Source organism: Moschus berezovskii, chromosome 15, assembly GCF_049115385.1.
Source record: "Moschus berezovskii isolate FMDL1 chromosome 15, NW_MosBer_1.0, whole genome shotgun sequence".
NCBI classification, from domain to species: domain Eukaryota; kingdom Metazoa; phylum Chordata; class Mammalia; order Artiodactyla; family Moschidae; genus Moschus; species Moschus berezovskii.
Genome location: NC_142474.1, coordinates 16,679,372 through 16,699,375, shown reverse-complemented (window position 1 = coordinate 16,699,375; position 20,004 = coordinate 16,679,372). Strand labels below are relative to the sequence as shown.

At 43.9% G+C, this 20,004-nt stretch overlaps 2 protein-coding genes across 3 annotated transcripts in view; one reads left to right on the top strand and one right to left on the bottom strand.

Annotated features, from left to right (window-relative positions):
• TTI1 (TELO2 interacting protein 1) overlaps positions 1-12,004 on the bottom strand; it is a 45,936-nt gene extending 33,932 nt beyond the window's left edge. Inside the window, exon 1 of one of the 2 annotated variants that reach the window (XM_055437198.2) lies at positions 11,947-12,004. The gene's annotated coding sequence lies outside the window, so the exon portion shown is untranslated. The remainder of the gene's footprint in view (positions 1-11,946) is intronic. The other variant, XM_055437193.2, reaches the window with a different exon arrangement.
• An 85-nt stretch (positions 12,005-12,089) lies between these two features.
• RPRD1B (regulation of nuclear pre-mRNA domain containing 1B) overlaps positions 12,090-20,004 on the top strand; it is a 55,568-nt gene continuing 47,653 nt past the window's right edge. Inside the window, exons 1-2 of the mRNA XM_055437201.1 lie at positions 12,090-12,637; positions 17,655-17,784. Coding sequence (XP_055293176.1) covers positions 12,487-12,637; positions 17,655-17,784 — 281 coding nt within the window. The 5' untranslated portion in view covers positions 12,090-12,486. The remainder of the gene's footprint in view (positions 12,638-17,654; positions 17,785-20,004) is intronic.

The window sequence follows — 20,004 nt, the reverse complement described above, 5'->3', positions numbered from 1 at the left end:
GAGGTAACCATTACTCTGACTTTTACCAGCATGGGCTAGTTACGCCTGTTCTTATCATAGACGGGTTTTAAGCAGAGGGTGATTGGATCAACTTTACCCACTGAAAAAGGCTCCCTGGCAGCCAGTAATACAGGAGAAGACTCAGAACTGGGTGGGACTGAAAGCAACACAAAATGAAAGGGAGCGGCCAGAGAGATGGGAAAACCAGGAGCGCACACGATCACAGAGACCACGGGAGAAGAGAGGCTGGGGCAGGATGGAGAGGTGGCCGGCAGGCAGGCAGGGAAAGGAGGCAGGTTTACAGGTAATCGAAGGAGCTCAGAGACTTTACACAAGAGAAGCTCTTTTTTTCTACGAGGGGAAATGCAAAGTCATGGGCTGACAGTGAACAAGAAGGAGGGGAAACAGAGGGCTTGAAGAGAGAAATAAAAGTCTCCAATATTCCCTCTGGGGAAAGCAAAGCATGCTGGGAAGACATAAAAATCTGGTCCCAGGGTACTGAGGATTGAGCTGAAGCTGGAGACCATAAACACATGTGGCTGTAAAAGGCAAGCACTGGATGGAGGCTTAGAGATCACCTAGCCTGGTAGTGTCTCTCTCTCTCTCTCTCTCACCCTCTATTTGCTGGGGGCTTCTGAACAGATGATGACAAGAAAGTGTCTGCTGGCACTTCTCTGGTGGTCCAGTGGCTAAGACTCCACGCTCCTAATGCAGGGTACCCGGGATCGATCCCCAGTCAGAGAATTAGAGTCCACATGTCGCAAATAAAGATCCTGCATGCCATAACTAAGACCCAAGGTAGCCAAATAATTTTTTTTTTTAAAAAATAAAACTGTCTGTTGCTTCTCCTTGTCCCAATACAGCTGGCAGGCAAGTGGTGCCTGGTAGGTGTGGGCAAAACCTGCTCAGCCCAGGGAAAGAGCTGGTCCCTGATTTCTCCCCTGGGGTCAGGAGGGGGCTCTGGGGCAATGATTAGGTTCTCAAACCCCAGACAGAGTTTGGTCCCCAGAGTTCCACGAGAGGAAGGGCACCGCTGGTCTGTGAGGTTCCTGGTCTCTGTGAACTCCAAGAAGCCTGGGAAGGGAAGAAGCTCAAATCCTCTCTAATCCAGGCTAGCAAAATGCCAGGTGTGGATGTCAGAAAACTAAGTCAAGGACTGCCCACACTCCAGCAGCGACAGCTCACACACCCCGAGTTACTAGTAACTGTAACAACATAATGAAAGAAGTAACCATTTCATGGGACACAGAGGTCAGGAGAGGAAAGGCAGAGGGAGCGCCCCGGAGGCAAGGCGGGAACCTCAGAGTAACAGAACAACTAAAGGAGATACAAGGTTTTCCTGGTGGCTCAGCAGCAAGCAATGCACTTGCTAACACAGAAAACACATGTTCAATCCCTGGGTTGGGAAGACCCACTGAAGAAGAAAAACGGCAACCCACTCCAGTATTCTTGGCTGGGAAATCCCATGGACAGAGGAGCCTGGTGGGCGACAGTCCATGGGGTTGCAAAGAGTCAGACAGGTCTTAGCGTGACCCAAACAACAACAAAAGGAGACAGATTAAAATGTGAAAAACAGTAATAAGGAAATTCAATTACAAGACAAAAAGATATCTCTCAGAATTTTAAAAACATGTCTTTCCATACCAAAAAAGCTCAACTGATTAAAAAAAAAATTTTAAAGGCAGTTAATCGCTGCGATCCTATTAGTGGTTGGCAAGATCAAGTACAGCTATCTTAAAACTGAGCAGAAATACAAAGAGACAGAAAACGTGAGGCTTGGAAGCCAGATCTGGGAGAACCCACATATAAATAGCTGGAAATTCTAGGAGAAAAAAAGAACAGATGGAGGAGCTAAAACAAATAAACAACTGAAACACTTCCCTGAGCTGCAAAAGGATTTACCTGCAGATTGAAAAGACTGAAGGATACACATCTAGTCACATTTTGGTAAAATTCCTGTACACTAAAAGATAAAAGGGGGGAGGAAATCACATATGCCTTCAGGAAGAAACAACAAATAACTTAGACCAGCTTTGGACTTCTCGTTTGCAATAGAAGACAGTGGAATAGCATCTACTGACTGCAAATAAAGGATTGTGGCCCCCAAAACCTACTTATAGTAAAGAGATGCAGCTGTCAGGGTCAAAGAGCCACAGAAGGACTCCATTCATATAAGTGACTCAAAACAGACTTAAAATGGGAAGATGAATGAAGAAGGAAATACTGCTTAGTAACTTTTTTATCTTTTAGCATGGAAAACTTTCTTCAAATAGAACAGTTTAAATGGAAGCCCAGCAGGTAAAACTGATAAAATCAGTGTCTGGTTAAAGCTGGGTGGAAGGCAATGGCCTGGGGTTCTGCATCTCTCTTATTCATCTCAGGAGTTTCAGGAAGATAAGCTGGGGGTCCCAGATTACATGAAAACTGTAACAGAGCTAGTGAAGTGAGAACACCACAGCCTGTCCCAAACTGAACTCATCTGCTCTTTCTGCTGTATTCCCTTCGTGATTTATGGTCCTCACCTGGGCTAGACACCTTAGACTCTCTGCATTCTTTCACCTCTTTCTAAAAAAAAAAAAAAGAAACTTTATTTTCGGCTGTGCTGGGTCTTCTGCTGCCCAAGCTTTGCTGCAGCTGCGGTGAGCAGGGGCTACTTCTCACTGTGGTGGCTGGGTTCCTCGCTGCAGTGGCCTCTCTTGTTGCAGAGCACAGGCTTCGGTCATTGCCGCTCACAGGTTTGAGAATTTGCAGGCTTCAGTAGTTGCGGTGGGTGAGCTCAGTAGGTGCAGCTCCCAGGCTCCAGAGCACAAGCTCAGTAGTTGTGGTACGCAGGCTTAGTTGCTCTGTGGCACATGGGATTCTTCTGGACCAGGGACTGAACCTGAGTCTCCTGCTTTGGCAGGTGGATTCAGAGCCACCGAGGAAGCCCCTCACCTCTCTCTTAATCCACTCTTCCCTTACATTTCATCAGTTCTACCCCTTCAATATCTTTCAAACCTATTGATGCTTATAATCCTCTATTTAATATTGGACTGATCATAATGTTTTTTCTTTGGCAACCCTTGCCTTGTGTGTATGTCCTTCTTGAGCTCACATTTCACAGTGACATGTAAGTAATTTTTTAAAACAAAAACAAAAACCTGGATCACTCTTTTCCATGCTTAAAATTCGTCACCTGCTCTTTGCAGTCTGCCTAAAGTACAAATGCCTTTGTACCATGGCGTACAGGGCTCTGCACCATCAGGCCCATGTCTATCTCATCAACTTCATTTCTCACTGCTTCACCCCTTGAGATGGAAACTGCACCATGTGAAATGATAAAACTTGCAGTTCCCTAAACAGGTGGCACTGTCATATTCACCTTTCTCCTAGCACTGTGTACGCTGCTATTACAGTATTCAGCATGCTGAATTATTTTGTTTGTGCCTGTTTTACCTACTTTAGACTAGGCAACCATACAACTAGAAGCCGCAAGAGCATCTGGCATATGACAAAGCACTCAAAAACATCTGTACAGATTCTCCTTTCAAGTAGCTCCAATAGAGGATAGCAGGCCAATACACCTGGTGACAACTAGAGAAACCCAGAGAAATTTTAAAAACCATTTCTTAAAGCATCAAATAGTTGTAGAAGCAACAAAGACCAGATGGACTAATACTCCAATGAAGGGTGAAAGTCACAGTGAGTCAACAATCAACAGCTGCTTTGTTTGTTTTCCTTTGGTCTATTTGCTGATTCTGGACGTGGCTCAAGCTTATGATGAGGCCCAGGCTGAGGGCTGTCACTGATGAAAAAGAAACAATGATGCTTTTAATGTGGTCATATAAGATTGGGGTCCTATATGCAAAACCACAGTCTTCAGGAATCTCAAAATACATGACTTCTGAGAAGAGGCTGCTGCTGGGGGACAAATGGCTGAGAAATGGCTAACAAAATGAAAGAGGTTAACCCACAGATTCAAGAAGTTCAGTAAACTCCAAGCTGATAATACAAAGGGAAACACAGAGACACATCATACAGCCAAAAAGCCAGAAATAAAGAGAAAAATCTTAAAAATAATACAGCGGTAGAAGCGATAGATAACTTCTCTAAAGAAATGATGAAACCCACAAAACAACAGAATGACATCTCTAAAGTGATAAAAGAAAGTAACTGCTAACCTTGAATTTTACACTCTACAAAAATATCTTTCGAAATTGAAGGTAAAATACAAGACAATAATGCACAAAAGGTGCACGTATGGTATAAAAGGAGATAAGGATATTAAGAGACTAGTAGTACCAGGAAGTGGTTAAAAAAAATCTGTATTAGCTAACATGTCAAGAATGCATGTTGAAATCTGTAAATTCCAAAAGAACTGTAAAAGAATATGTTCCTGACAAGTTCAGAGAGCAGTAAAAATGGGATAATAAATTCATTGTTGTTCAGTTACTCAGTTGCATCCAACTCTTTGCAACCCCATGAACTACAGCATGCCAGGCTTCCCTGTCCATCACCATCTCCTGGAGTTTGCGCAAACTCATGTCCATTGAGTCGATGATGCCATCCAACCATCTCATCCTCTGTCGCCCCCTTCTCCTCTTGCCCTCAATCTTTCCTAGCATCAGTCTTTTCCAATGAGTCAGCTCTTCACATCAGCTGGCCAAAGTATTGGAGCTTCAGCATCAGTCCTTCTGATGAATATTCAGGGTTGATTTCCTTTAGGATTGACTAGTTTGATCTTCTTGATGTCCAGGGGACTCTCAAGAGTCTTCTCTAGCACCACAGTTTGAAAGTATCAATTCTAAGGGGCTCGGCCTTCTTTATGGTCCAACTCTCACAACCATAAATGACCACTGGAAAGACCATAGCCTTGATCCATGGAGCCTTGTTCCATGTCTGGTTCTACAGGGAGGGAACACAATCTCACCCATTAGCAGAAAATTGGATTAAAGATTTACTGAGCAAGGCCCTGCACTCATCTCACACACTAGTAAAGTAATGCTCAAAATTCTCCAAGCCAGGCTTTAGCAATACGTGAACCATGAACTTCCAGACGTTCAAGCTGGTTTTAGGAAAGGCAGAGGAACCAGAGATCAAATTGCCAACATCCTCTGGATCATCGAAAAAGCAAGAGAGTTCCAGAAAAACATCTATTTCTGCTTTATTGACTATGCCAAAGCCTTTGTCTGTGTGGATCACAACAAACTGTGGAAAATTCTGAAAGAGATGGGAATACCAGACCACGTGACCTGCCTCTTGAGAAACCTATATGCAGGTCAGGAAGCAACAGTTAGAACTGGACATGGAACAACAGACTGGTTCCAAATAGGAAAAGGAGTACGTCAAGGCTGTATATTGTCACTCCGCTTATTTAACTTATATGCAGAGTAGATCATGAGGAACGCTGGGCTGGGAGAAGCAAAAACTGGAATCAAGATTGTTCAGAGAAATATCAATAACCTCAGATATGCAGATGACACCACCCTTATGGCAGAAAGTGAAGAGGAACTAAAAAGCCTCTTGATCAAAGTGATGAAAGTGAAAGAGGAGAGTGAAAAAGTTGGCTTAAAGTTCAACATTCAGAAAACTAAGATCATGGCATCTGGTCCCATCACTTCATGGCAAATAGATGGGGAAACAGTGTCAGACTTTATTTTTCTGGGCTCCAAAATCACTGCAGATGCTGACTGCAGCCAGGAAATTAAAAGACGCTTACTCCTTGGAAGGAAAGTTATGACCAACCTAGACAGCATATTAAAAAGCAGAGACATATCGCTTCTCGGCCTTTTGGCTAAGATCAAGTGTAAAAAGCAGAGACATTACTTTGCCAACAAAGGTCCATCTAGTCAAGGCTATGGTTTTTCCAGTGGTCATGTATGAATGTGAGAGTTGGACTGTGAAGAAAGCTGAGTGCCGAAGAATTGATGCTTTTGAACTGTGGTGCTGGAAAAGACTCTTGAGAGTCCCTTGGACTGCAAGGAGATCGAACCAGTCCATCCTAAAGGAGACCAGTCCTGGGTGTTCATTGGAAGGACTGATGCTGAAACTGAAACTCCAATACTTTGGCCACCTCATGCGAAGAGTTGACTCATTGGAAAAGACCCTGATGCTGGGAGGGATTGGGGGCAGGAGGAGAAGGGGACAACAGAGGATGAGATGGCTGGATGGCATCACCAACTCGATGGATGAATTTGGGTAAACTCTGGGAGTTGATGATGGACAGGGAGGCCTGGCATGCTGCAATGCATGGGGTCACAAAGAGTTGGACACGACTGAGGGACTGAACTGAACTGAGCAAGGCCCTGCCCACCAGGGCAAGACCTAGCTTTCCCTACAGCTAGTCCCTCCCATCAGAAGCTTGCATAAGCCTCTTATCCTTATCCATCAGAGGACAGACAGAATGAAAATCACAATCACAGAAAACTAACCAAAATGATCACAGGGATCACAGCATTGTTTAACTCAATGAAACTATGAACCATGCCATGCAGGGCCATCTAAGACAGATGGGTCATGGTGGAGAGTTCTGACAAAATGTGGTCCACTGGAGAAGGGAATGGCAAACCACTTCAGCATTCTTGCCTTGAGAACCCCATGAATAGCATGAAAAGGGATAATAAATATTTTTTATTACTCTAAAGGTGAAAAATGAGAAAAAAAGGAAGCAAAACCAGTGAGTCAAACAGAAGACAAATACTTAATAAGATGGTAGACAAGACTCCCAAAAGAAACACTGATTACGTTAATTCTGAATTTCTCTACAGTGGCTCTACTGACATTTTTGAGCTGGATAATTTATTGGTAGAAAAAAGGTCTGTGCACTGTCAAATGTTGAGCAGCATCTCTGACCCCAACCCCAACATGCCAGGAGCACTCCCCTAAGAGTACCAACCAAAAACGTCTCCAGATAGTGCCACATGTCCTGTGGAGGGTAAAAATCACGCTGGCTGAGAACCACTGGTAGAGAGTCAACATAATCCCAATCAAAACACAGTAACATTTTCGTAGAAAATTACAAGATTATTCTAAAATTGATATGGGAATACAAACCACTTATAATAGCTAAGATAATCTTGAAGAAGAGGAATTAAATTGGTAAATTACACTACCTGGTTTCAAGATTTACTGTAAAGATACAATAATTAAAGGCAGTGGGTTATTGGCAAAAAGAAAGACAAACAAATTAATGGAACCAGAATAGAGTCCAGAAACAGCCCCCACACAAAGAGACTTAACACCCTCAACAAGACTCCACATGTAGGCTCACATACGTGACAAAGGTGACACTGAAATAAACTGGCAAAGAAGAGGTCTTGATTACATCTCATACTAGATTTAAATGTAAAATGTCAGATAATAAATCTTCCTAAAGAAAACAAAGATAATCTTTGTAATGTTGGAGTAGCCCAAGATTTCTTAAACAGGACACAGAAAAGAGCTAACCACAGAAAAAAACTGATAAATTGGACAATGGTAAAATTAAGAACTTTTGTTCATCAAAAGATACCATTACGAGGGTGAAGACAACCCATAAAGTGAAGAAAGATATCTGATATGTCTGACAACATAACCATATTTATAATAAAGATTTTCTATAAATCATTAAGGAAAAGACAATCCATCAGAAACATGGAAAAGGACTTGAACAAGCATACCACAATAGAGGATATCTAGACGGCCAATAAACATAGGAAAAGACAGTAACAGATATTAACACCGTTAGTATGGAAAACCGGAGAAGGCAATGGCAAGCCACTCCAGTACTCTTGCCTAGAAAATCCCATGGATGGAGGAGCCTGGTAGGCTTCAGTCCGTGGGGTCGCTAAGGGTCGGACACGACTGAGCGACTTCACTTTCCCTTTTCACTGTCACACATTGGAGAAGGAAATGGCAACCCATTCCAGTGTTCTTGCCTGGAGAATCCCAGGGACGGGGGAGCCTGGTGGGCTTCCGTCTATGGGGTCACACAGAGTCGGACACGACTGGAGTGACTTAGCAGCAGCAGCAGTATGGAAAACGCAATACGAAACCACAACAAAACACCATTACACAACAACTAGAAGGGCTAAACTGAAAAAAGGGAGGGGAAAAAAAGAAAGTACTAGGTGTTGGCAAGGATATGAAGCAACTAGAACTCTCATTCAGTGCTGGGAAGAGTATAACTGGTAAGACTACTTTGGGAAATACTTGGGCAGGATCTATTATTCTAAAGATAAACATGCATGCACACTGTGACCTAGAAATTACATTCTTTGATAAATACACCCAACAGAAATGCATACAATAGACGTGTTCTGGAACACACTATCCACAATTGCCTCCACATTAAAAACTATTGCACATCTACAGTAGAATGCATAAATAGCAGTATATTCTCCCAGTGAGATACTGTACAGATGAAGATTTACCACAACTGGAGATCTTCAAAGAATGGGTTATGGGTTCAGAAATACATAAAACAGCTTTCTGTAAGGAAGAGAGTGTAACAAATCGCTACTTTGGCATGACTATAAAAGGTACTCATATATAACACCTTTATGGGATGGCCATGAAATCACACCTGTGTGACAATATGTCAATTACAGAAGAAACTGTTTAGAGATTTAGAAGCTTAGGTGCCCTGGATTCTATTCCTATAAAATGCAACCCTGATTATTTAAAGGGGCACTGCAAAGTCTGACGTTTATATAACTTATAGCAAGAGGCATTCTGGCCCAGAAAGTGATACTGGGATGAGGCACTCAAAACAAGCTCATTCTCTGGGTAAGCAAAGAAGACAACCCAGAGTTCAACTGTGGCAGAGAGGGACTGAATAAACCAACTCTTGACTCTAATCTTTTCCAAGTTCAGTGGAGCCCTACTGGGTTGTGGAAAGCAGTCCCTGGTGAGGTGTTGGAACAAACTGCAATCAGTGTTTGAGTGAACCCATTTCCCTCGCAACCTCTCCCCCTCCTCCCCGCCTCTTTCTGCTCTGTCACAGGCATGGGCGATATAAGACCTCTGCCACGGTGTACAGGAGAGGAAGACAAATGGGACACTCTGTATAGGATAAGGTGCTATACTTTTGTTGGTGTTGTTTAGTCGCTAAGTCATGTCCCACTCTTCTGTGGCCCCATGGACTATAGCCCACCAGGCTCCTCTGTTCATAGGATTTCCCAGGCAAGAATACAGGAGGGGTTGCCGTTTGCTTCTCCAGGGCATCTTCCAGCCCGAAGGATCCAACCTGAGTCTCTTGCCTTGGCAGGCAGATTCTTTACCACTGAGTTACCAGGGAAATCCCCCCCTCATCCCTCTTACCCTCCTTTACTTTTATTCAAGGCACTTACAACTTTTGGGCTCATTTTACACACGCCTATGTTTATCTTCCTGTGCAGAAGATAAGCTTCCGAGGACAAAGATTCAGTCTGTTTGCGCTATTCTGAATAGTGCTTCAGACACAGGCTCTCAAAAATTACTGGCTGAAAGAATAAATGAACCCCTGGCTTGAGAGTGAAGAATCTGTGACAAGAAAACCTCAATTTGATTCCCACTTCTGTTGTTTCTTGTGTCCAAGTGACACTGAACAGATTACTCATCCATGATTAATATTTTCTCATATATCAGATAGTGATACCCATACCCCATAGGACTGTTGTTAATGATTAAATAAAAGAATGTATGTAAGATGCTTAATACACAGTAACTTGGTGTAAAAGTGCTCACTATATGACACTGTTACTTAATACAGAAAGATGGCCTAGATTTGGGGCTTCACTGGTAGCTCAGCTGATAAAGAATGTGCCTGCAATGCGGGAGACCTGGGTTCGATCCCTGGGTTCGGAAGATCCCCTGGAGAAGGGAACGGCTACCCACTCCAGTATTCTGGCCTGGAGAATTCCATGGACTGTATAGTCTATAGGTCGAAAAGAGTCGGACATGACTGAGCAACTGGACTCAAAAGCCCTAGGTTATAATTATGACTGGATACTGACTGTGATTTTAGGCTTTTCACCTCTTTGATATTAATTCACTCAATCAGCTACGAATAAGGTGTTAGGGTAAAAAAGATAGGTAGAGTCCCTTCCTTGGAATCTTAGATATGTGATCTTAGGTAGGTCACCTAAACTTTCTCAGCCTCAGTTTCTTCATTTGCCAAATGGGAATACATAATACCATCTCATAGCTTTGTTGCCACGATTAAATGAGTCACTGTGTGAAAACACTGCGTTTAGCTCACAGCAGCAGCTCATTATGTTGGCTATGATTATCACGATTCCAGTCTGGAGAAGTAAAAGCAGCTAAGCAAAAAACAGGGCACTAAGCCCAAATAAGACGGTAGGTATTGTGAGGGGGCATCAGAGGGCAGACACACTGAAATCATAATCACAGGAAACTAGCTGATCTGATCACATGGACCACAGCCGAATGTGGTCCGCTGGAGAAGGGAATGGCAAACCACTTCAGTATACTTGCCTTGAGAACCCCATGAACAGCAACAAAGGGCAAAATAATGGGATACTGAATGAGGAATTCCCCAGGTCGGTAGGTGCCCAGTATGCTACTGGAGCTCAGTGGAGAAATAACTATAGAAGGAATAAAGGGATGGAGCAAAAGCAAAACCAATACCCAGTTGTGGATGTGACCAGTGATAGAAGCAAGGTCCGGTGCTGTAAAGAGCAATATTGCATAGGAACCTGGAATGTTATGTTCATTGGAGGGACTGATGCTAAAGCTGAAGCTGCAATACTTTGGCCACCTCATGCGACGAGTTGACTCACTGGAAAAGACTCTGATGCTGGGAAAGGTTGGGGGCGGGAGGAGAAGGGGACGACAGAGAATGAGATGGCTGGATGGCATCACCAACTCTGTGGACATGAGTTTGAGTGTACTCCGGGAGTTGGTGATGGACAGGGAGGCCTGGCGTGCTGTGATTCATGGGGTCGCGGAGAGTCGGACACGACTGAGCGACTGAACTGAACTGAACTGAAGAGCAATAACAGGCATCGACTATAACAGAACAGCGTCTCTAAAGTGGAATCTGCTTCAACTGATCGGTTCCACTATGGTTGCTGCTACTGCTACTGCTAAGTCACTTCAGTCGTGTCCGACTCTGTGTGACCCCATAGACGGAAGCCCACCAGGCTTCCCCGTCCCCGGGATTCTCCAGGCAAGAACACTGGAGTGGGTTGCCATCCTGTTATGTCTACAATAACCTAACTCCCTACCACCACCCCATAGCAGTTAAAAGGACAAATTTCTCTGCTGATTTGATAACTGAAATTTATAACTTTTTTGAAATGGGAAAAGGGTACAGAGTATTTCTGTTTCTGAAAAGTGTCAAATAGTGTTTCTTAAAGGAGGTTAACGAACCCACTGACTTCCTTATCCACCCACAAAGTTAATATATGGTATTCAAATTTGAGCAACAGTCAAATGGACCCCCCACCCAGAGGGCAGCCTGTAATTCCCCGAAGAGCGGAAAGATCCCCTGGAGGAGGAAACGGCAAACCCACTCCAGTATTCTTGCTTGGAAAATCCCATGGATAGAGGAGCCTGGCACGCGGCAGTCCATGGGGTTGCAGAGTCAAATACTAGTGAGCACGCACGCAGGCACGCACAACAATCAAGAGCACAAGGGTGTCACAAACTCAACATCGGAACTGGCCACTAAGGGTGGTTCTGGAGGTGGAGTGGGAACCCACCACGTGGGGAGGGGGGCGTCACCTCTGGAGAAAGAAGAGCAAAAGCCAAGGTGTGGAGGCAGAAAAAGTGCACGTGCGTGGCTTGGTAGAACCAAAAAAATGCTTTCTGTGGTGGGAGGTCAGAAAGCAGGAGGAAGAGTGTGGCTGCGGCCTGCCAGGTGAGGGAGAAAGGCCCCGATCCATTCCCAGGTTAGGAGCTCTAAGCCTCATCGTCTCCCTGGGATTCCCCTCTAAGGGCTCGCGGTTCCTGGGCTCCCGCCTGCTCGCTCCACTCTTCCCTTACCTCGTCTTCCAGCCTTTCCCTCACTCTCCCGCCTCCTCCGCCGCGCCGGAAGTGACGCGTTACACGCGCACCGCCCAGCGCCAGAAAGGTTCTGCGGGAGCGGGAGAAAGGGTTCCTATGAGACTCACTGCGCCGGCGTGCGGGCGCGAGCGGTCAAAGCGCCTTCCGGAGGCCGTCGAAGTGCGCTCTTTTTCCAGTCTGCCGCTCTCGGAGTACTCAAGAGCGAAATTCAAAGAGGCCTTCAGCACTAGGGTGTTTTCTACACTCTGACTCCCCGCACCCCGGTGCCCCACCACTTCTGCGCTTGCCCTTTGACCCTGCTCTCGCGGCGGGGTGAGAGGTCGGTGGCCATCTTGTGGCGGCGGTGCGGGTAGCTGTTACTGCGGAGACCCATCCCCTCCCCCGCCGGGCCCCCGGCCGTCTGTCAGTCCGTAAAGAGTCCCGCAGGCGGGTGGAGTGAGGCCCCGGCCTCGTGCCGTCACTCTTCCCGCCGCGCTGGGCGGCCTAGGCCGCTCCTTGCTGGGCCTCACCGCCGCCACCATGTCCTCCTTCTCCGAGTCGGCGCTGGAGAAGAAGCTCTCGGAGCTGAGCAACTCTCAGCAGAGCGTGCAGACCCTCTCCCTGTGGCTCATCCATCACCGCAAGCACGCGGGACCCATCGTCTCGGTGTGGCACCGCGAGCTCCGCAAAGGTAAACATCCCCTCCGTCCCCCTCCCGTCCTCCCCCGGATAGCCCTCGTCCGCACCCACTCCCGCGGCCCCTGTAGCTTCTTTGCTGAGCCTTGGCTTTCCAGGCCCGGGCCTCTGATCGATTGCGCTTGCTGAGGTTGGAGACAGTGTTATCCTCATTTCTCGGAGAAGGAAACCGAGGCCTCGGAAGGTTTAAGGTGCTTGTCTTAAGTTCCACCGACCCGGGCTCAGGACTCTCAGTTCATCCAGACGTTTTCCCCCTCCGGCTTCTTCTGACACTTGTGACTATTATTCTCTCGGCCCCGTTGAGTACCAGGTGGAGGATACAGGGGCTGGCCTGTTGTGTGCCAAGCGCTGGCTAGGGATCTGAAGTAAGATTGCCCAGATCGAGCCCTGGCTCAGCCACTTTTAGTAGCTGAGTGATCTCGGGCAAGTTTCTTCTAAGCCTCTGTTTTCTTATCTGTCAAACGAAAATGAGGACAGTTGGCCCTTACAGAGGCTTTATTCTGTGCCAGTTAGTGTGCTAGGACCTTTCGTACATCCTTGCACCCAATGCTCAGCACTGTCCTGGGGAGTGGATATAGTCACTGCCGTTATAGAGAAGTTAAGAGGCCACTCCACCTAGACCTAGCCTCTCAGGCTCCTCTTCTCATGCAGCTCTCCTTGGTTCTAGATCCTGCTCAGGATCTGACCGCCATTGATTGAGCTCAGCCTGTCATGTGCCAGGCACTGGGTTGGGTGCTTGAAAACCTGTTGGCCGCAGAGGCCAACTGCCTGGAATCTAAGCCCTACTTTGTCATTTACTGAGCCCCGGCAGCCTAACTTCTCTGTTCCTCAGTTTCCTGATCTGTAAAATGAAGGTGATGATGAGTGATACTTACGGTGCGTTTGTTCTGTGCCAAGTGCAGTACTGATCTCTTTACACACGTCATTTTTTAAAAATTCTCAGAGTTCTATGAAGTAGGAACTTGGCAGATGAGAAAAAAGGAGGCTCAAAGGGTGTGTGGTGAAGAGTAATCAGCCTAATCCACCTGAACGTCTAGCATGGTGTCAGGCACAGTGTAGGCATTGGATAGATACAGTCACACACTCCATGTGTGACATGGTCTTTGCCACAGTTGCTTTCAGGTGGGGAAAGATGGGCACCTACATAGCTGTCTCATGCCGTGGTGAGTTTCAGATTAAAAAGCCGAGGAAATGAAGCTTAGCGCTGTTTTGGACAGCCTGTGTGTGGTAGACCTTTTATAGCATAGGGAGTAACTTTACATGTGTCCTCTGCTCTCTGTGAGCTCAGGATGTCACCCTCTTTTGCAGATGAGAGAACCTGTGAGCCTTGGATAACATCAGATTGGTAGACACCAAAATCCGGGATTCTTTTGGGAGACCCAATTCTAGTCCTCTGGCAGAGACACCCACCCCACCCCACCCCCGCCAAAATCATGTGCTGTACCAAGATGTGGGGGGTGGTCCCCCTCATCCTTTTAGGCAGTTGGAGAATAGAGCCTGGGTCTCCCAGAGCCTCATTCATGTACCCCACTGTGCCACTCAGATATTATTTCCATCTGAGACGTGGGGAGAAAATTTGAATTGCCTCTGTAGGATCCTTTCTAGTATGATCTCAGAGGCATGTCAAAATCCATCTCGAGTGTCACTTCTTTTGTGATGCCATCTTGATTCCCCCCCTCACCATAACTGAGTTATTGAGAGTAACAATTTAGAGTTCTTTTGTTTATGAAGCTCCTTAAACCCTAATCTCGTATAATGGAACCTTATGTTGTAAGTAGGTCAGCATCATTATCCCTGTTTTATAGATGAAAAGATAAAGATACGAAGAGATTAAATGCTTTGTTAAGGGTTATCCAGTTGGAACATGAGCTATCTGTGATGAAAGAAATGTTTTACATTTGCTGTCCAATAAGGTAACCTCTTGCCATGAGCACTCAGAATGTGTGACTAAGGAAGTTTCAAATAAATACAATGGAAAATTCAGTTCCTGTGTTTTGTTAGGTACAAAGCAGATATTCATAGCGGCATGTGGCTAGTGGCTACCACATTGGACGATATAGAACTAGAGGCTGGTCTTCCAAGCCTCAGGATACAGTTTTCTAATAGCCAAGCTTCCTTCATGAATTGAAAATGCCTCCACACTAAGTGGAAAAGGATTTTGTGCCCTAATGTTCAAATTGACTAGTCCTTTAGGTTCTAGCCCACCCTGAGTATTTAAAAGTGGGCATTTCTGTCTGTAGTCATTTCTTTAAGACACAGATTGGTTTTTTTGCCTCCAAATATTTATGAGACTTTAAACTTTTTCTTTTCCTGCTTGAATACTGTTTCTATTCCTGCTGTGTTATTTTCTTTCCATTTCCTAGGAATAATTCTTAATTTATCCCTTTGGACTCTGTTCTAGGTAGAACCACTCCCTTTCTTTTTGAAACAATTTGATGTAAGATACTCTGTGTTGTTATTTAGTTGCAAAGTCGTTTCCCACTCTTTTGCAACCCCATGGACTGTAGCCTGCCAGGTTCCTCTGTCCATGGGATTTCCCAGGCAGGAATACTGGAGTGGTTGGCCATTTCCTTCTCCAGGGAATATGCTCTTAGATGAACATTTTTCAGTAGTGTTTTGTACCTTAGCCTGAACTCAGGTAAATAAACTTTTTTTTTTTTAAAGTTAGTTTCCCTAGATGTCAGAACTAGCCAAACAAGTGAAAAATTTTGGACAGCCAGTTACTTAAACCTTGCTCAATAACTGTTTCAACCAATTTGGAATGGGCCTTTGTGGGGAGTGAAAGAATCTGTCCTGACATATTGGAAAGACACCTGAACAAGTGAGTTATCACCCAGGGCTGGAGTAGACGGGGTGTGTGGGGGTGTGGGTGTGTTCTGTGTATCATGACTGTATTCAAGTATTCTAGGGTTTTGTGGGGGATTTTTTGTTGTTTTTGTTTGTTTCGGCTGTGGCTTGTGGGATCTTAGTTCCCTGACTGGGGGTAGAACCAGGCCCGAGGCAGTGAGCACTCAGAGTGCGAACCACTGGACCACTAGGGAATTCCGTCTAAGACTTTGTTACATTGCCCTTGCACACATGGTGCTGTTGTTGACTGTTCAGGACACTGACCGTGGAGGGATGCAGTTTTGTCCTAACCACATCCCTGTTGCTGAGTTTGATGGTGGTGAGCACTAATTGGCGTCACAGGTGGCAGGACCCTTGGCGCTCTGTCTTCTCAGCGGTCAGGTTTTTGATGGTGCACAGTGTGTCCAGTCTTGAAGGGCCTAACAGACATTTCACAGTATGGATTCTCAGCTTTTTTTTTTTAGCATAAAGTATATAAAATTTGTAAACCTTCACTTAGTCGGACTTGCTTCCTTAAGTTCTATTTTACTTCTGAATCTTCAGCTTTCATGGTGGTGTTAACGTGATCATTTAATTTGCTGCAATATCCTGCTGCTGCTGCTGCTAAGTCACTTCAGTCGTGTCCGACTCTGTGCGACCCCATAGACGGCAGCCCACCAGGCTCCCCCATCCCTGGGATTCTCCAGGCAAGAACACTGGAGTGGGTTGCCATTTCCTTCTCCAGTGCATGAAAGTGAAAAGTGAAAGTGAAGTCGCTCAGTCGTGTCCGACTCGTAGCAGTATCCTAGAACAAGGTTTACTTAAAAAAAAAAAAAGCGCTTTTTGCTGTAATCATACCTTTGTAGCAGCAGTGGCATATTGGAACTATTGACGCTTACGTTCTGCTTTTGAATAATCATTAGGACAGTTAAAGATAGCTCCAGGTTTTCAATATTCTCATCAGTTGACTGTCTAAACTAGGTTATTACCAGAAGGTTAATACAGTTCAGTGTATCCTTGTTTAATTTTATGAACACTTTAAGTCATCAGTTTAAACTGTAACATGCCTTAAAAATCTTATTTTTACTTGAGTTATTCTCCTGTACTACATTTTAAAATGTCAGATCTTATGCCTGCTGTGTCAGAATTTATGCATGCTGTGTGCATTTCAAAAGAAACAGAAATGGTTTCTCAAAGGGAGGAATAAAGACTAGTAATTCAGTGTGTAAAGTTTGATACAGGGCTTGCTTGAGTTTTTCAGGCACTTTGATATTGAAGAAAACTTTGTTTTGAACTGATTGTGTTACTATTTATTTCTTACAAAGGAAAACTGGGACCAAAAAATGATATTGATGTAACTCCATGGTTGAAAAGTTATGTGCAGAGAAGCCAGGAAATTCAGTATATTCCCCTAAGCAACTATAACTCAGATATATTGCATGATGTTTTTATGGTTTAATATATGATGCCATGTAGAGTAATAGAGAATGCTGCATTTAGTAGGTATAAGAGAGAAGAATTTTTGTGGGAGCCATGATTTTGCATATTCAGATTTCAGACTTGTGTAAATTTTCACTGATTATGTAGCGTTAACCTGTATTTTTATTTAAGATGACTATCCACGGGTACATCTAGAGATTCCTCTGGATTGTAGAGTCGGTATCATTGGCTGATTATGGTTGTTGAACAGTTGAAAAAGAAATGCTTGTCCAGGAGCATAAATTACAAGAATCTATTTTAGAATTGACACCTGACTGAGTCTTCCATTCCATGGTGTTTGATAATTAACAGTGAGTTAGAGATGTTCATCTCTGCAACAGAATAAATGAAAATATTGCTTTTAACATGTCTTCTGGAGAATATTGACTGCTCATCCTTTAGGAATCTTCTTTGGATTATCTTCATTTTTATTGCCAATTAATTACAGTGATTAAAATAACAGAAATTAAGATGGCTTTTCTTGTTTTTTTTTTCAAAATTGTATTCTCAGTCCTATTTTACTAGACACACCTCCAGGAGTTCCTTAAATTGTGTTTATTGTTAGTTTGTTTGTTTTCAAACATAGCAGTCGAGACCTCAAGTGGATAATGTTTGTCTTAGTATTCTTTAGGAGTAGCATAAGGCAAAAGAATTGTGGATTGAGAATTTCCTTGGTGTAAGCTAAATTATCTTTTCTTTTTTTCCAGCCAAATCAAATAGAAAGCTTACTTTTCTATACTTAGCCAACGATGTCATTCAAAACAGTAAAAGAAAAGGACCTGAATTCACGAGGGAATTTGAATCTGTCCTTGTGGATGCTTTTTCTCACGTTGCCAGGTATGTTTAATTTTTAAATGCATTACTTTTTCTCTTTTGTTCTTTTTTTGTAATAGCCTTCGTAACTCACCAACTTCATACTTAAAAGAGATGTGCTTTATAGAGAGTATGGTTTTATATTTTGCCTGGGCCCTTGAGAACTATCTCAGCCATGTAAATATTTTGTTGTATTGAAGGGATTCAGTCTAGCACTTGAAGCACATCTTTTCTCCTAGATGAACTCACTGTTGAATTTATTTCTAGAATATGGTATTTTCCTTGGTTTGGCTGAGTTACCTCAGTAGCTTATGGTCAAAAAACACAGCTAAATTGTACAAGGGAACTTTCCATTAACAAAACCATGCTATTTAGCAAGAAATTAGTTGCTTGTGCCTTTGTTTTTATTTATTTCCTTCTGGGTGTCTGGATGTCTAACTTACTAAAAATAGTAGTCATTATTGTAACTGCAAAGATAGTAATTATTAGTGTGAAAAGTTTCTCTGGCTCTTATCATACTGAGTCTCTGCCACTGTTGTGTTTTGTGACAGAGGACGGGAGCGTAGGGCATCCATATAGCTGAGATCATGGAAATTATACATTTCATTGAAAGTTTTACAAATCATTTTTATTCATTTAAAAGCAAACTGCTTTTTACACTTAGCTGCCCAGAAGAAGCAAAGAAAAACTACTTTTCACTAGAACGTTACTAAGTTAACATATGAAAGTAAACATCTTTGACAAAGGAAACTGGCAGAGAGGAGACTAGTGAGTTAAACAAAAACTGTTCTAGGGTCTAGAGTGTAAGTGAAAGACCTTAAGTGTGGAAATAAGTCTGGCATTCCTTGAAAGATTTGGAAAGTTTGAAAGAATAAAATGAGAAATTCAGAACATTTTTAAGAGATGACATCTAGCTCTATAGAGATGGAAACAAAATATTTGTTTGTCAAGTGTCTTTTTTTTGTGAACATGGCTACTGAAAAAGCAGAATGTGTTAGGAACTTGAAAACATACGGAATCCTCTTAACAGTGAATAAACTTAGAACAGACTACTAGAGTAGCCGTCTGAAATTGGAGAGAGGCAGTTTCTTTGTTTGAGGAGATTTCGTTCAGTTTCTTGGATGTGGGCTGTAGCTCTACCTCCAACACTGTCTGAGTGGCCTTGGATGTGTTACTGAGCTTTTTGAACCCGAGTTTCATAATTGGTTAAAAGGGGATATTACCTGCTATCTCCTTAGAGTTGTTGTGAGGTAAAACAACAGTGTTTGCTCATTCATGGGTGTGTACTAAATTATAAACTCTGTGAAGAGAAGGACTGTTTCTTTTTTGTTCTTTGCTGTGTTCCAGGCACCTAGTGCAGTGTCTGGCATAGGTAGCTTAGGTAAGCTTTAGTCTTGATGTCAGTGGTGTCCCAAGAGCTGAGCAACATTGTTGCACAGCCTTGGCACAGAGTTGCTGCTAAGTCACTTCAGTCGTGTCCGACTCTGTGTGACCCCATAGATGTAAGCCCACCAGGCTCCCCCGTGCAAGAACACTGGAGTGGGTTGCATTTCCTTCTCCAGTGTGTGAAAGTGAAAGTGAAGTCTCTCAGTTGTGTCCGACCCTTAGCGACCCCACGGACTGCAGCCTACCAGGCTCCTCCATCCGTGGGATTTTCTAGGCAAGAGTACTGGAGTGGCTTGCCATTGCCTTCTCCGTGGCACAGAGTAGGGATACAGTAAATAGTCACTGAATAAGTTAACTAATTTAGAGTATAGGAAATTGACTAAAATAATTCCTGTAACACACATTTTCCTTAAACATTGAACAGTAATTGTTCAGTTCAGTTCAGTCACTCAGTCGTGTCCGACTCTCCGCGACCCCATGAACCACAGCACGCCAGGCCTCCCTGTCCATCACCAACTCCCGGAGTTCACCCAAACTCATGTCCACAGAGTCAGTGATGCCATCCAGCCATCTCATTCTCTGCTGCCCTCAAGTCAGAAAAGAATAAGTAGAAAGGGGTGGGAGAAGAGGGATGAGCAATACCAAGATTAAAAATTCCTTCTCTACTTGGTTTCATCTTAAAACCTATCTAGGAGACATTGTAAACATGTCTTGGCGAATTCCATGGCATCGTGGGGAAAATAGACCTGATCCTAAAAAAAATAAAATGGCCTGTTACCTTTCCTCTTTGCATTCTTCTAGTTCTTTTAAGGTTCTGTTTGGATATTATTTCCAAAATCTCCATGTTTCTAAGTTCCC